Source organism: Mercurialis annua, linkage group LG1-X (assembly GCF_937616625.2).
Source record: "Mercurialis annua linkage group LG1-X, ddMerAnnu1.2, whole genome shotgun sequence".
NCBI lineage: Eukaryota > Viridiplantae > Streptophyta > Magnoliopsida > Malpighiales > Euphorbiaceae > Mercurialis > Mercurialis annua.
This window is the reverse complement of record NC_065570.1, coordinates 1,665,353-1,682,782: the sequence shown is the minus strand read 5'-3', so window position 1 is coordinate 1,682,782 and position 17,430 is coordinate 1,665,353. Positions and strand designations below refer to the sequence as shown.

At 28.8% G+C, this 17,430-nt stretch overlaps 2 protein-coding genes across 2 annotated transcripts; both read right to left on the bottom strand.

Moving 5' to 3' along the window:
• Positions 1-10,585: 10,585 nt before the first annotated feature.
• Positions 10,586-12,642, bottom strand: LOC126677183 (uncharacterized). Its single transcript, XM_050371674.2, has 2 exons — positions 11,895-12,642; positions 10,586-11,208 (listed from the first exon to the last, which is right to left on the bottom strand). Exons 1-2 carry the CDS (start codon positions 12,514-12,516, stop codon positions 10,622-10,624), a joined length of 1,209 nt encoding a protein of 402 aa, XP_050227631.1. The 5' UTR covers positions 12,517-12,642; the 3' UTR covers positions 10,586-10,621.
• A 1,210-nt stretch (positions 12,643-13,852) lies between these two features.
• On the bottom strand, positions 13,853-16,897 carry LOC126664487 (protein HEAT-STRESS-ASSOCIATED 32). The gene is made up of 5 exons (XM_050356890.2): positions 16,630-16,897; positions 15,500-15,691; positions 15,172-15,382; positions 14,143-14,366; positions 13,853-14,067 (listed from the first exon to the last, which is right to left on the bottom strand). The coding sequence occupies exons 1-5, from the start codon at positions 16,753-16,755 to the stop codon at positions 13,978-13,980; spliced, it is 843 nt and encodes a 280-aa protein (XP_050212847.1). The 5' UTR covers positions 16,756-16,897; the 3' UTR covers positions 13,853-13,977.
• Positions 16,898-17,430: the final 533 nt, after the last annotated feature.

Sequence of the window (17,430 nt, the reverse complement as noted above, 5' to 3'; positions counted from 1 at the left end):
ATTTTTGTACAAAAATAATTCATGAGATATAGATGTAAAAAATTTGAAAATTTGGGAAATATTATGTCATCAACCTTTATTTTAAAATAAAATATATAATATAGTGATTTTTTTATAAAATTTATAAGACTTTATATTAAAAAAATCCAACATTTTTTTCAATTACTCAATATATAAGCAATTAAAATTACCAAAAAAAACATAATAATAATAATTTAATGTCAATTAATTATTGCAGATTCCATTCAATATTGGTTAATATTAATTTTTAATGCATGACATAGTCAATTAATTGATTCAATAAATTATTCAGTATTGCATAATAAAAATTTCATTAATTGTTTACTTCATATAATAATAAATTTAAGTATACATTTAGAAATTTAGCAAACTAATATTTTATTTTGGAAAGGATGCTGAATTGCAAATGAGATTGCGTGTGAGGTGGCATATTTCATAATTATTCCTTCTACGGTTCCCCGTCGGATTTTTTAGTTAGTTTTTAATATGTGGCAAAGAACGAATTATTATGGAAATAGGAGAAATTTTTAGATAGTCTCAGTCTACCACGTTATCCGTGAACTAAACCTATCACATTATGATACGTCATTAAAATAATGGCACTATCGTAATATTTCTATTTAAAAGTGTAAATAAATAATAAATAAAATTACGATATTACCATTATTTTAAGGATTGATTGCATAAAAAATCACAAACTTTAGCGTGTTTTGCAAATTTAACATAAACTTTCAATTTTGGCAAACTAATACACAAACTTTTGATTTTTCGCAATTTTAGCAACGATCAATTTTTCGTGAAAAAAATGCTGATGTGTACACCGGAATAACCACTGTTCCGGCGTCCACATCAGCATTTTTCTCTATTTATTTGAAGGAAAATTGATCGGTGCTAAAATTGCAAAAAATCTAAAGTTTGTGTATTAATTTGCCAAAATTGAAAGTTTATGTTAAATTTGCAAAACACGCTAAAGTTTATGATTTTTTACGCCATTAAGCCTTATTTTAATGACGTGTCATAATGTGATAGGTTAGTTCACGGATGACGTGGTAGACTGATTCTACCTAAGAATCTCTCTGAAAATAGAGTACTTTGTTTCGTACTGTATGTTATTAACAAGTTTTTGAAATTTCACGTTCGCTTATTTATTGGGCTTTTTACACAAACAACCTATTTTGCCAATTTTTTATTTTTTATACGGGTCCAAATTTGCCTTTTCTAAACTACCATGTGCGGCCTATTTTATTACTTTTATACGGACTCTATACATTAAACCCTAACAGCATACAAATTATAATTTCATTTATTTTCTCTCTTCTCATCATTCAATTCTCTCTTCCTCTCAGTTCATCTTCCTCTTTTTTTTACCGTTCGCCGTCTTCTGCTGAGCCGTCCTCTGTTCCTCCGCTCCTCCGTCATCGTTCTCATCATCGCCTCCGTTGTCATCTTTGTTAACGCCATCATCTCCTCTGCTCATCGTCGTCATCTATTTGATTTCAGATCTATAATTTATTTATTGTTCTTCTTCTTCTTCTTTTTTATTTTCAGATATACAATTTTTTACTGTTATTCACCATTAAACATATATAGAGATTATATTTTAAGAATATAATGCTAATTTCATGTTATGTAATATAAATTTATGGTAATATAGAATAAATTTTTGTTATTTCTGCATTTTTTGTGTTTGGTTGTATTTCTGTGTTTTTTTTATTCTGCAGTTCGATTTATTGATGATGGTTGATTGCTGAAATATTATAGTATTACAGTGTTGTTGATTTTATGTTGATTTTGTGTTGATAATCAGTTGGTATTTCCTTAATTTTAACATTGAAAAAATTTATTCTAAAAAAAACATTAGCAAATTAGATAATTTTGTGCGTGAAATAAACTAAAAAAACAAAATTTAAATGATATTAGATAAGGATATGTTAGCATTATCATGTTGACATGTTGTTGATTTCTTGTTGATATTTTATAGATTGTCACAATTTTTCAAAAAATTATGTTTTATTTTATTCCTTATGTTGATTCGTTGTTGATTTATTGTTGACATTATGTTGATATGTATTTCAACTTTTTTTGAACATGTTGTTGATATACTGTTGATAACATGTTGATTTTTCAATCATTGAAAGAAAAATAAATTTAGTCTTAAATTGATGTATTAATGAACTATTGATATGTTTTTAATAATATGTTGATTGTTTTTGACTTAAATCAATCAATATTCTCATTTTACAAACATCTTGACTAAATTAGCATTAATTGTTGATTCGTTGTTAATTAATTGTTGACATTATGTTGATAAGTATTTCTACTTTTTTTGATTTTTAATTTTATGTTGACATGTTGTTGATATACTGTTGATAACATGTTGATTTTTCAATCATTAGAAGAAAAGTAAAGTTAGTGTTAAATTGCTGTATTGATGACCTGTTGACATGTTTTTGATAATATGTTGATTGTTTTTTGCTTAAATCAATCGATGTTCTCATTTTACAATTAAATTAGCATTAATTGTTGATATCATGTTGACATTATGTTGATAATTTGTTACTATGATAGTAGTAATTCTACTAAAAAACAACAAAGGTACAAAATGTTTAAAATAAATGAATCAGATAAAGATATTAACATAGTAAGTAATCAAAACAATATGAAAAAACAACAACAATAATTCAAATGAAAAAATAAAATTATTCTTACATATAAAAATAAAAATATATTAAATATACACCAACACAACAGTTCACAAATTAAAGAAATTTATTTCAAAATATTTTTTTTCCTCAATTCTCTTTGCAGCTATACAGTTTCTTCAAAATCACTTGTATAACTATTTTGCGTTCCACCTCTCATACCTAACTAAATTTCGACAAAAACGGTTATGATACAGTTTCATTTCATCTAACGAAAGTTTATTTCACAGACAATATTATCTTATTTGTCAATGTTAAAATAAAAATAATCAGTAGATATCAACATAATATCAACATAAAGTCAACATAAAATCAACAACACTGTAACATTACAATAATTCAGCAATCAATCATCATCAACAAATCATTCTGCAGAATAAAAAAAACGCAGAAATACAACAAAACACAAAAAAAATGCAGAAATAACAGAATTTTATTATATAAAATCACAAAATTATTCTATATAACATGAAATAAGTATTAGATTTTTTAAGGCCAAATGTTGTAAAAAGGCCAAACCTTTGACAAAAATTTCACAAAAGTCCTGACCTTTCAATTTTATCGATTTTGGCCAAAAACTGTTTATTTGGTTTCACAAAAGTTCTGACTTTTTAATTTTGTCGATTTTGGCCAAAAATGGATTATTTGGTTTCACAAAAGTCCTGACCTTTCAATATTTGGCATGCCACATATGCGTCACATAGGCTCCACATAGGCAAATTGAAATCAAATTGAAAGTTGGCCACAATTGAAACCAAATAATTTGTTTTTGGCCAAAATCGACAAAATTGAAAGGTCAGGACTTTTGTGAAACTTTTATAAAAGGTTTGGCCTTTTTAAGACATTTGGCCATTTTTTAAAGATACTCTTTATACATGTTTAATGGTGAATCAACAGTAAAAAATAAACAAATTACAGATCTGAAAATAAAAAAAACAAAAAATTTCAGATCTAAAATTAAAAAGATAAAAGAAAAATGACGCGGCGAGACAAAGGCGGAACGATGGAGGCGAAACGGCGGAGGCGGAACGGCGAAGGCGGAACGGCGAAGGCAGAACGGCGAAGGCAGAACGGCGGAACGGCGAAGGCAGAACGGTGAAGGCAGAACGGCGGAACGGCGAAGGCAGAACGGCGAAGGCAGAACGGCGGAACGGAGGAGGCGGAACGGCGGAAGCGAAGGAGCAGAAATCTTTAAAATTTTCTTTCACAGCTCAAAAGAAATCGTGGAGAAAAAGAATGATTGAGAGAAATAAGAAAAATCATATAAAAGAAAAAAATTTAAAGTACAAGTTATCAAAGTAAGAAAATGAAGTAGATAAAGTAAAGATTTAACTTGTCCTGTATAAAAATAAATGGGCTGCCAAAATCAGTATTTTATATAAAAAGCCCTTATCTATTCCACATTCATTATAGAGACCGACTATTTATTGGTCCTATCACATTTTTGGTAATGATCATACCGTTTCTTAAAAAGAAAAAAAGGAAAATACATACTTGGAATTTTGCAGTACTAATTTTTTGGATTGGATTCTTTGACTTTTTCAACATTAAATTTGTATACTTATAATTTTATATACATTAGATTTTTTCTGTCACACAACACAAATAAAGTGGATGTACTCAACGCACCGTTATTATAACTGAAATTAAAAAAAATTGTATTTTTATATTACTTATTTTGAATTGAGTCTTCGTATTGAATGTAAATTTCTCGATAGATTTGGCATTGATCATGCATATCCTATTTGAATGAAATGTTATCTTTTTTCATTTAGGCTAAATTCATAATTAGGTCTTTTAACTATATTCATTTTAATTAAATGGTCGCTCAATTGTATTTTTATTTTTTCTGGCCCTTAACTAAGAAAAAACGTTAATTTAAGTCCCTCATTGCATGACAGTCAAGAGTGTACTCTCACACTCCAATATCTGAAAGGAAAATTTTAAAAATGAATTTGCATGCAGGCAAAATTATTGGGGTGAAAAAATATGTTTTAAGGTCCCTAATATAACCCTCAATTTTATTTTTTCTAATCCCTAAACTATTAGTTATCCATCCGTTCAACATGTTCACTAACATAAAATCACACAATTAGTTTCACGTGTAAAAAGAACAGACCATTATTAACTGTCTCTAATTTTCTCTCTATTTTTTATGATAGAATTTATCGATCTCATAAAAATGATACTGCCAAATAAACAAATTATAATTTTTTTTTTTTACAAATTGATAAATATCATTAAGTTTGAGTTAAAACTCAAAAGAAATTCAAACTATCTAATTTTATTCGAATATATCTGATTTCAATAGAAAATAAAAAATAATTATTAAAAAGACCATGATATTAAATGTATTTTTTTAGATATGAAATTTAAACAATTAAAATAATATATATTTAAATAAAAAAAATAAAAAAAATAATATCATATAAAAATAAATTATTGTGGATATAAGACACTCGTTTAGAATTTTTTAAAACTTTCTGAATTATCTTTGAATAATTTACGAGTAGTCCAAATTGATGTACAATACGTGAAATAGCCTAAATGTAAAATTTTAAACTAAATCATATAAAAAATATTTGTATATTTACTTTGTCAAAAAATATATTTTATATTAAAGACAAGATAATCAAATTATATATTGTACATGAACCTAAAAAACATTTAATCTTTATCGTTCGTCAATTTTGGAGCGTACATGTAATTACGCTCCTAACGGACATCCAACAAAGGACTTAAGATATCTTTTTTTTCTTAGTTTAGGGAACAAAAAAAGTAAAAATAGGTTTTAAAAATCAGTTAATAAAAAATGTATAGTTAAAGGATTTAATTGTAGGTTTAGCTTTTCTTCTAGATAAACTATCTATACTCTTTATATTAATTTTTTTTATTAAAATAAACTGATGGTCCTAAACTATTTAGTGATGATGAATACCTAATATTTCAAAGAATTGAACACGTCTTATTTGTGAAAAAGACTTTATCCTAAAATGACTTATTTTCAAAGAACAACTTAAATTGTTTTGGGAACAAAATTTTCTAATGTTTTTCAGGGTCTTCAAATGGATTGCAAGGCACATGAAAAGTTATTCTTAAATTTTCTAATGTTATTCTTAAATTTTCTAATGGTGGATAAAATTATAAATAGGTCACATGTTGAATGATCTAGCTATTTCTTAATAGTTATTTTTGTTTTTGATAAAATCATTTAGTTGATTTTTGATAGATCTTGAAAAGTGAAAGCGTGTCACATTTACATAAAAATAAATTTTGTTCCAGACCATCTTACTTCATGGGTGATGTTATATAATCTACTTCACCTTTTATGAGTCTCTATCGACCTTTTATGAATATATTTAAAAATTTAAAATTATAAATCTATTTTAATTTGATAATTTTAATAAAAAATTATTTAATTTTACATAATTAATTTAAAGCAAAATAAATTTGTCCGTTCCAAATTTTAATATATATCCTTTCAATGTTATCATATATACCATCATCTTTTTAATTTTTGTCAAATATACTAACAACTCATTGAAAATTATTGCAGCACAGTATGTACGTATCAAACAATTTCATATGACGTACATAACATAATGCCATATCAACTCCAATTAATTTTGAGTATATTTAGCAAAAGTTGAAAAGATAATAATCTATATAAAAATATCTAAAAATTATGATATATTTAATAAATAAAATAAAATTATAGATAAATAAATATTTAATTTTTAACTTAACTGTGTCAATGTAATTTTAGATTTTTATTGCCACATTGAAGAAGTGGTCGAAAAGAAAGAACAATGTGTTACATTTCCTTCACAAATATCCCAATTCACAAATAATGTTTAACATTATATATAGACAGCGACAATTCATGGTGTGTGTCACAATTTTGGCGGTTTGATAATAGGCTAAATCATTTTGAGGTCTTTAAATTTTTATTTTTTGCTTCATCAAGTTTTTTAACTTTTATTTGACTCTTTCAAATCATTAAACTTTTATTTTTTAATTCATCAGATCCCTCAACTTCTATTTAACTTTCTCAGATTCTTAAACTTTTGTTTTTTTAGTTCATTAGATCCTTAAATGAAGATCCATTTAAGGATCTAATGAACCAAAAAATAAATAATTAGAAATTTGAGAAAGATAAATAAAAGTTGAAAAACCTGATGAACTAAAAAAATGAAAGTTTAAAAACCCGAAAAAATCGAAAAAAAAAAAAGAAATCTAATGATTTAAAAATATACTATAATTTAGAAACTTCAAAATAGGTTTAGCCTTGATAATACGTGACTTATCATGAATGAATGCATAAAAACCTTAACAATTTAATGAGTCTTTGTGTCCGATAATAAATTTATGGTTCTATATTATTGGATACTGATGGAATTGAAATTTAGAATGTCTAAAAAGCCTACCAAAATTGAAAAATTAATTTAGTTAATTATAATTTGATATAAATCAAATTGAAATATTCAAGTCAAATTAAAAACTGACCAAACTAACTAATTTAAACACAAATAAATAATTCGGTTCAATTTTTTCATGTCTACATATCTAAAAAAGTACTTATACATATAAGTTGGGCGGCGAGAATGAGTACCTATCTTTTAAGGAAATCGAATCCGTGTCTTCGACATGAAAAGACGATGTCTTAAGCATTAGACGAAAGGGACCAAAAATTCATTCTTCATATACCTCATCTCCGAGAATAGAAGTGGTTCTTAAATATGATAAAATTAGATTTAATGTGCTAAAAATCTAGATATTTGTGTGATTTTTCAATTTAAAATAAATTTTTTAATTTTTCATGAGACTATTCCAATTATATTTTTTTCATTGTAACTACATCCAATTTTTTTAAAAATAAAATTATTTTAATTTTTCCTATATAGCAATATCACCCTGGAATTTAATATAAAATAACAGTTTGACTCAGTGAGAAATTTAGTGTGACATGTCACAAAGGCAAAAAAATGACAAGTAAATTATTTGAGTGTATCGACTGTTTTATTTTATTATAGTTTAATTAAATGACAAATAAACTATTTAAAATGGGCTAAATTAAAGGTTTGGTTGTTTTAAAAACACAAATTTTAGTGTGTCCTATAATTTCACAATTTTTAATTTTGGTAATTTAATATCCGAACAGCCATTTTTTTGCCAATTCTACACCAAACAATTTTTATTAAAAAATGATGATGTAGACACCGAAATATAGACAATTCTGGCATCCACGTCAATAATTTTTAGCGAAAAATTACTCTGTGTTTCAAATTGCAAAAATTAGAAGTTAGTGTCTAACACTGCTAAAATTAAAAGTTCATGTTACATTTGCTAAAAACTAGACCTGACAATATTGTTGGAAAGTGCAACTCACTTGCGGGGGTGAGAGCGAGGAGGGGTTGATTTGATGTGCTTTGACATAGTTGCAGATCTGTTTGACTCTAAAATTTTCAAAGTGACTTTTTTAATATTTCGTGCCAAGTTTAAGGGTGAATTGACCCATTTTTTTTTATAATATGCATACAAATATATGACTCATAAATTTACACACTTTTTTCGAAAATAAATCTACACATTTAATTTTTTTAATATAAATATTAATGCGTCACGTTATTAGCCACCAAATGCACAACTAATTTATATATACTATATGTAAAAGTATAGATGGAGAGGTAGACAGACTCATTTATATTAATATCTTTTTTATTTTATAAAATATTAATTATAAATTAAAAACTATTAAAATTAGAGTATCAATTAAAATAAACTATTATGTTAAGATAAATACTAAAATTAGAGTAGTGATAAAATAAACTACTACATTAAAATTATTGTCTAGAGTACTAATTAAGATAGACTATTTAAAATATTTAATATTTACTATTTTAACTTTTTAATAGAATTTGAAATAAGATAAAATATTTTAATTATTATATTAATTATTATTTTATATTTTATATTTAAATTTTCTATAAATATAAAATTTAGATAGCAATTAAAAATGTTAAACTAGTAAATTATTTAAAATATTAAATAAAATAAACTATTCTTAATTAATTATTATTTTAAATATAATTTAATAATTTGACGAGTCACACTACGAGTCACGTGTGAAACACGTAAACGATACTAGTTTTTATAAATTAAGTGAATTTTTTATAGTAATTTTAGTTAAATCTAATTTGGATTAGGCCTCATATATCTACTACCTAAAACTTCAGCCACTGTACGAGTTTGGCCCGGACTTTGAATTTATATCATAATCTATACGATTATACAGGCCGGTCGATAAAAATAATTGGACTTATTAATGGTTCAAGTCAAGCTTTTTTGAGCTTATGTTATAAGTTATACAGTTCAGAAAAGCCCGACCATAGAAAATCGGGACTCTGGTCAGATTCCAGAGAGCCTATACTAACATTTATACCAGGGATAGTATTAAAACAAAATCACGAATTTTTCATATTTTTTTATTTCAATTATGTAGTTTAAATTTTGTCATTTTATGCAGGAACTATCATTTTTTTCAAATTCATACACGGTGCTGAGGCGTCACGACACTATTAGTATAATTTGCTGAGGTGTGGTCATTTTACACCAATAAATGAGTGTCACCTTAGCGCCGTGTACTAATTTACAAAAAAAATTAGTAGTTTGTGCATGAAAATGACAAATTTTAAAATGTGTGATTAAAATAAAAAAATATATAAAGTTCGTAATTGTTTTATTGACATTAACCCTTTACACAGTTATACAAGTTTGCCCATAAAAAAATTGGCTCACTAAAACTTAAGACGAGCTTAAAATTAAAAAAATTATGGATTTTGTTTAAATGTTTGTAAAAATACATTCAATTTTTCTTTTTTGCAAAAATACACTCCTTTGGTAGATTATTTAGGTAGATTTTCTGTAGATGGCGTATAATTGTAAAAAAAAAAAAGGTGCATTGGAACAACAAAAATTTAGAGTGTATTGTTGCAAGAAAATTCAAAAAAAAAAACATATGAGACGTAGTTTCCTTAAAAAAAACCATTTAATCCCAATCCAAGACGGACAAATTTGGACGAGTATTTATGCACATGAACATGTCTATTTGGAAAATTTTAGATACATCGAGTCTATCATGTCATCTGTAAACTAGAGAGATTTTTAGGTAGATTCAGTCTACCACGTCATCCGTAGACTAACCTATCACATTTTGACACGTCATTAAAATAATGGCACTATCGTAATTTTGTTCCTATTTGTTTACACCTTTGGATATTAATATAACGATAGTGCCATTATTTTAATGACGTGTCAAAATGTGATAGATTAGTTTACGGATGACGTGGTGAACTGAGTCTACCTAAAAATTTCTCCTGTAAACTAAGTCAACCGTAAAATAACATCTCATTAAAATGTTAGCAAAATTGTAATATCTTAATTAAAATCTAAAGACATTTATTACACATTTATTAAAATTTTATTATCAGATTTAATCTACGGATGACGTAGTAGACTCGGCTTACCTAAAAAAATTTCGTCTATAATTGATAGGCGCAGAGTACCTTTTGTTGATATTATTTTCTCTTTTATTAAAAAGAAAGAAATGAAATTCATTTTCATCTAGAAAATGATTTTATCAAAATAAAAATATTAGTTTTTTCCATGTGGGTTGTTACTCTGTCACCCTCGGGAAATTTTTAAAAACAAACTAAAATAGATCAAAATTATTAAAAAATTAACTTTTTATTTCACAATTAGTTTAATGTTTAAAATCTTATGTTATAGTTATCTTAAGTTTACTTAAATTAATAGTACTAGTATTATTTTAGTTTATGCTTTAAAAGATGTGACAAATCAAATAAAAATTAATCATCTTCGAAACATTTATTACATGGTTAATAAATAACTACAAAACAAGGTAGGAGAGCTTTACAATTCACTACATAAAGTTCTTCAATATTAGAATGCTGCCCAATTTTCCCAGCTAATGAATCAAATCCTGAAAATTCTTGAAAATTCTCCAATGGTTTACAAACTCTTCCTGCAATCACCCTGCATACTAATAAAACCTTTCTTGCACAAGAAGTAATCTCAATAGACCCTAATGCTCTTCCGCTCGTCGAAGCAGTAAAAATCATGTCATTGTTCGAAAACCCGTGTCTCAAAATCCGACAAACACCACACGTCTCCAATGTGCAACACGACGATCCATTCATACCGAGACAACACGAAACAGTCGTGCCGTGAAATCTTAATAGCTCGTTACCGTCAGCGAGGCAACGCGAATGTCTTGTAGCTAAATTGCTAGCTTTTCTTTTTACCAATTCTCTATATTCTTCAAATTGAGCAATTTTTGTTTGCATGTTATGGATTTTAAATATTTTTTCTATATTGACAAAATTAGCCTCGGATTTTAGCCAATTTGCTCTGCATATTATTTCAACTATTTTTCTAGATGAGTCACCTTCTGTAAGTTCAGTAACTGTACAAAGAAAATGACATGTGAGACAAATGGAAACTATATAAGTTCAAATTGAAGGAAATAAATATTATTATTATATGGCTATAAAACAAATTAATGATAATGTATATTAAAGGAAACGACAATTATCTGCAGCAATCATAACAGTGCATGGCAGTGACTATTCATAGGTTAGAAATTTCATGAATCACAAAATTAGACATAATGATCAATTATTTTAGAGTCAATTTTTTGGTTTTTATTGCCCATAGAGCAAATTTTGGGAACCTAACTAGTTTAATCTCCAGAATTCAATAATTTAGCATTAAGTCAAAGTCTAATAAAAGATTAAAAGAGTTCAAATTCGTAGTTTTAGACAAAAAAACTTTCAGTTTATCGATTTTAGGACATTTTACACCATAAGTCGACGTCAATTTGATGTAAAATGACCCAAAACTGGCAAGTTATCGATATTTTATCTAAAACGACAAATTTAGATTCTTTTGATATTTTCTTCAAGTTAGAGGGGCCAAATAAACTTTTATTGATTAAAAGTTAATTAAATTGCATAGAAGGACTAAGCATCATAATTATGACTTATTCATTGCTCAAAGTTTTCAAGATTTTGAACTTAAGATTAATCTTGATTTCTTAATACTAAATTAAAAACAAACGAAAATTATGAGTAATGAATTCAAGAATCTTACCAGCATGTTTGGAGAGGTGATGTTCTTCAACAGCATCAAGAGTTTTAAACTTCTCATAACATTTCTTGCAATTTAAGCTTAAAGAATCACCAGATTTTGAAACATCAAGAGAATTTCTAGGCTTGAAATTAGATGCACCAAAAACAGGAGAATCACCATGTATCTTCCTCGAAACGCTAAGTGACCTTCTCGCTGTGGCCGGATAGTATTCCGGACGATACGCCATTTCTTGACCGCCCGGACCAGGCGTTCCGGGCTTAAGAGTACCAACAAATGTTGAAGAAACACCTTTCTCACCGCCCCGGTCGCCGTCGCTACTAAACCCGGTAATCTTGAACTCACATGTGGAATCACTAAGGACTACTTCATGTGTAATAGGGTTCAGAAAGTCGCTGCTACCTAAAGATCTCGGACTGAAACTCACCGGAAGTTTGTCTGTATGTCTCTTGCTGCCACTAAAAACATCTCTAAGATTTGAAACTGATCTTGAACATATAAAACCACAAGGTTTTTTTGTCTGAATAATGTTTCCAAGATTGTTTCTGGCCCTTGGATTATGAACATCAGATGGCTGTGATTTGCATTGTAATGATCTCTTCAAAGAAAACCAAAATGCAGGCATTGATATTTCTAAGACAGGAAGATTTTGAAGTCAAGAGTTTCGTAGTTATGTAGTTTCTGTTTTGGTCCACTTTTATGTGTCCCTTTTTCACGGTTATGTTAATTTTCTTGGGATTTTTTGAGTTAAATAATTGTTTTGGCTTTTTTTATTTTAATAATGGGTTTTAACTTTTAAGCAAAAAGAATGGAATCAAGAATCCCAATGTTCCAAATTGTCATTTATAATTTAGAAGATTTTACATCAAAATGGGGTTAAACAGAAGTGTACGGCTTTGAAATAAAACAAATTTGTCATGCCTTTTGGTGAAAAGGGTATTTTTTAACAGTAAATTGGTAAACTTCAACCCCGACATGATTTATTTATATTTTATTTTTGTTTCCATTTATGTTATAATCAAAGAGTATTGATCCTTATTCCTTAGTCAACTCAGTCTTATTTGAGATGATTTTCTTTGAACTTCTTAAAAAGATCCCTCTTCTTTTTTCAATCTCCAAGAATGTCTATTTCATCAAAAGGAATTTCAATTTGCCTTCTCCTAATCCAATTATTTTTTGCAATTGTAGCCGATTCAGTTTTTTACTCACTGATCCGGGGCTTGCCAATCGAAACAATATTTTGGATCTATCGATTATGTTATGGTCGGAGCAAACCAATAAAAAGATTTGATCAAATTCAATCTTATGAAATTTTCAATTCTTTACTCCCTTGGTTTGAATCAATTTTCAGTTAGACCGGTGTAAGCAACCAGTCTGATTTTCGGATATTAATTTTTTTTTTTTGAGAATATCGGATATTAATTTCAATACCACAAATTAACACAAATTCCATATGAATAAAATACAATATCAATAACAAAATAACATTCAACCTCGAGAAGTTAGTTGGTTCATTGACTTTGAAGATGTGATTTTTCCTACCAAAATCAAAAATGCCATAAATTTATTAGACTATTATGCTTTTGTAAGTCTTTTATAAAGCGTGATAAACGGCACTGATTAAGACATAGCTCAATCCTCATTAAGTTTATAACACTATAAGTCACGTCCAGAGACCATTTTCATAGTTTTTAAAATTTAATTGCACTATTATGATCCCCACCTATATGCCAATTATTTGTCCAACCAATTCCTCACGTTACAGAATGGTCCATGCACATGTCCATCTCTCTAAGAACATAACTTACATGTATTCTATCAGTTCCGGGGGGGGGGGGGGGGGGGGGGGGAAACGCATTTTCGTCTTCGACGATTTTTACTTATTATATTAATATACAGTTCATTTATTTAGTATGACAAGTAAAAACATCTGACATACAATATATATATATATATATATATATGAGGAACACCGAGTACACATACATATATATTAGAGTAATAGCAATATTAGTCTCACACACAAGAATGCAACAGTACGTTTGTAATCACTCCGAACAACAGTACATGCCAACAAATATGATGATCAACGGAATAAAGCATTATTTTTACCCAATTTGCGTCCCCGGAGACACTCTAGGCCGATTACTTGAGAATGATCCACGAAGAGGTTCACCTGAGAAAAATAAAATATGACGATGTGTTAGAAATGCAAATGAAAATACTAAAAGTTTTGGAAGATTAGGAATACCTTTGGACCATAGCGTTTGATAAACCACTCCAGAGTTTTGGCATTGGATGCTTCAAACATGGTTTTCTCAAGACCTAGACGCCCGATGACTTTTGCAATTATGTCTGTCCTTAGAGATTCGGCATCTTTGCAGATACCATCAGCATCAATCATGATCGTATCCGCCCCAGCCTCCAAGCATCTCTCTGCCCTTCTAATCAAGAGATCAACATCTTCAATGAGTTCTGTTAAACATTGGCAGATTATTGTCATAAGCACAGATGGAATTGCCCTGCTCATTTTTACCACTACTGAGCAGTAGGTACTAATAACTGATCAACTGCCGTCAAAAACATAGATGGCTCTGTTTATTTAGATATCTGCTAGCTTTCTAACAGACGAGCACTAAACATTTTTCTCCACCATATGAATTTTTACGGCACCCACTCAATGAAAGAAAGAAAACTTTTTAGAGAGCAGCTGTAGGGCTTAAAAAAAAGTAAGGCAAATACTTCGCATTTTCATGAAGACTACTTGCAAAAACATAAGTGACATGAATGCCGATCAATAGAGGCAAACCATAGAAAACGAAACTGATCGGTGTAGCTAAGATTGATACATGGAATATTATCTTCGAGGATCAGGACAAAGTTGAAATTTTAAAAGAAAATGCATACGAAGTTGTTGTAAAACACAAATCAAGTTCCTTCGTTTTGTTATTTTTACTTTTTTAAACTAACATGTATAATAATCCCTAAACAGCATATAACCTTTTCTCAACCACTGAAAATCATAAGAGTTCAATGAGAAAACTATAAGAATATTACTATGCCAATTGAACTCTTTTGATTTTCCATGGTTGAAAATGGTTATACATTGAAGTTCAAATTCCTTAGGTTTGACAATTTCAGCAGCCAGTATGCTCAGCTACTTTTTTCAGACAAGAATTAGAATGCTACAGCAAATACAGAACTTATCATAGCAGATATTACATAATTTTGTAATTACTAATTTACTAAATAATCTGGTGCGATGGTTCTGATTCCTTACCAGAGCTTCGAGGTGCTGGTGGGATATAAGCCCCACATGCTCTATTACCACTGATGGGGATATCAGATTTGTTGAACTTGGATGCAAATTGAGGCTTTGCTTTCAAACCACCGCTCTTAATCAAGCGTACGTATCTCAAAAGTGTCTCTTCCGGAACTCCAAGGGAAGCCACATTCAGCTCTATCGTGTCAAATCCCATACTTTTACACTCCTAACAAGTACAACAATCCCAAAACTAAATTAGCACTCCCACTCATTACAACTAAACCTATATACAAAGCAGCATATAGAGACTCTCTGATATTATAATCATATATATAAGCCTCACCTCGACATACTCTTTGAAAGCGGATGGACCTTTACGAAGCAAGTGTTCAGCCCAATCACCAGTGCTAACATACACATCATGCTGGTGAGCCATGTCGATCACCTCTTTAACAAAGGACTTTGGCATGAGACTGTGGGAACCGCCAGAGAACTTCAAACCATCAACAAATTGTCCCATGGATTCAAAAATATCCTGCCAAAAAATAATATAGACAGCAGTCAGATTCAGTAAAGAACATCATTCACCATAAGTCACATTCAAATACCTAAGATACAGAAACGTAAATCCTTTAATCATAAATTACAGCCACAGACTCCATAGTTTACATTTCTATCACATTTTCTATGTACTAAAAAAACATTCGCACTCGATCCCTACACTATCACTTTCATCCAACATAAGTCCTTCAATCCATTTTCATCCATGCAAGCACATTGAATTCTTCTCAAATGGAAATGGACGGAACGACTCAATGCATTTGCAATTGATAGTGTATGAATCCAATTTTAGTACGGGGACTCAATTGTTAAAAGTGTGATAGTATAGAGATCCAGATATGCATTATGCCGAATTTCAATTCAATTGAACATCCAAGAAGCACGGAAACTTCGACGAAATTGTGTGTCCTGTTTCGGAAACGTTTCAGAAACGGGAAACTCATAGTAAATGTTTCGGGCCGTTTTGACAAATAAAAAACATTAGACAATTGTTAAAAAAACATACAAATCTCTCAATAAATGATTTCTTTAATCAAGTACCGACAATTTTTATTATTCACATATCTATAATAAATCTTATCTTCATTGTGTTTAATTATGTTTGATTTATTTTATGAATTGGCATAAATGTATAAACAAAATTTAATTTGTATAACATTGTATAATTTCTAATATTATAAATACATCTCTATATTTTTATTATTTACATTTTTCCTCCGTTTCGTGTCCTTCATTACTGTAATTTCCGCATTCCCGTTTCCGTGACCATAAATCATATCAACATTAGTTTATACACAGAAATGCAGAAAATTCTTCAATAACTATCCAAATTAAGCTGCATAACTTAATTAAAACTACAATTTGTAAGTAAAAATTAACAGAACAGTAATGAATTGCTTGGAGACGACGTACTTGAAGCATATTCTGGCTTAAGACAGTATACTGAGGACCTCGCATCTCCGTTACTCCATAGCTTCGAGGCTTCTCCGGCCGATCGTCGTCCTCCTCGAATGTCTTCCATTGATAATAAAACGACATCGTTGCGTCTGGTTTTTAGTGTGTGGAGCAAGCTAAGAGGAAATGCGAGTTCTTAAATGTCAATGATCATCTGTTTGATTTTGTTATTTTGGTCACTGGATAATGGTTTGGAGAAGTATTGAGTTGTTTCTAGAATTCGCCATCATCTTCTTCAAATGAGAAATAAGAATTTTTTTTTATGTCTGTCCCCACACTGAAACGTGGAGCTTCTCTTGCTATGCCATGTCAAAACAGTGTCGTTTTGTTACGATAAAGCCAGGCACTCAGGACGAGACAAATATGTAATTAATCCTTATAGTTTCAAAATTACCACTTAGTGTTTTTTATCGATTGCAGTTTGCGACCAGACGTTTATATTAACTCTTTAAAAGTTAGACAAATAGTAATTAATAAAAAAAATTCAAATATTTAAAAATTTAAAAATAAAATTTAAAATTTTAATTACAATTACAAAAAAATTAGATGTAATTGTAAAAATTTTAAAAATTGATAGTTAGTTAACTATCAAATGAAAAAAAATCATCAATTTTTCTATTCTGAACCGAGTAACATTTTGATAAAAAATGTTTTGAATTTTTTTTCATTTCAATATTATACATCATCATTAATTCATCAATTTTTCTATTCAGAACCGAGTAACATTTTGATAAAAAAATATATCAATATAAACGTCAG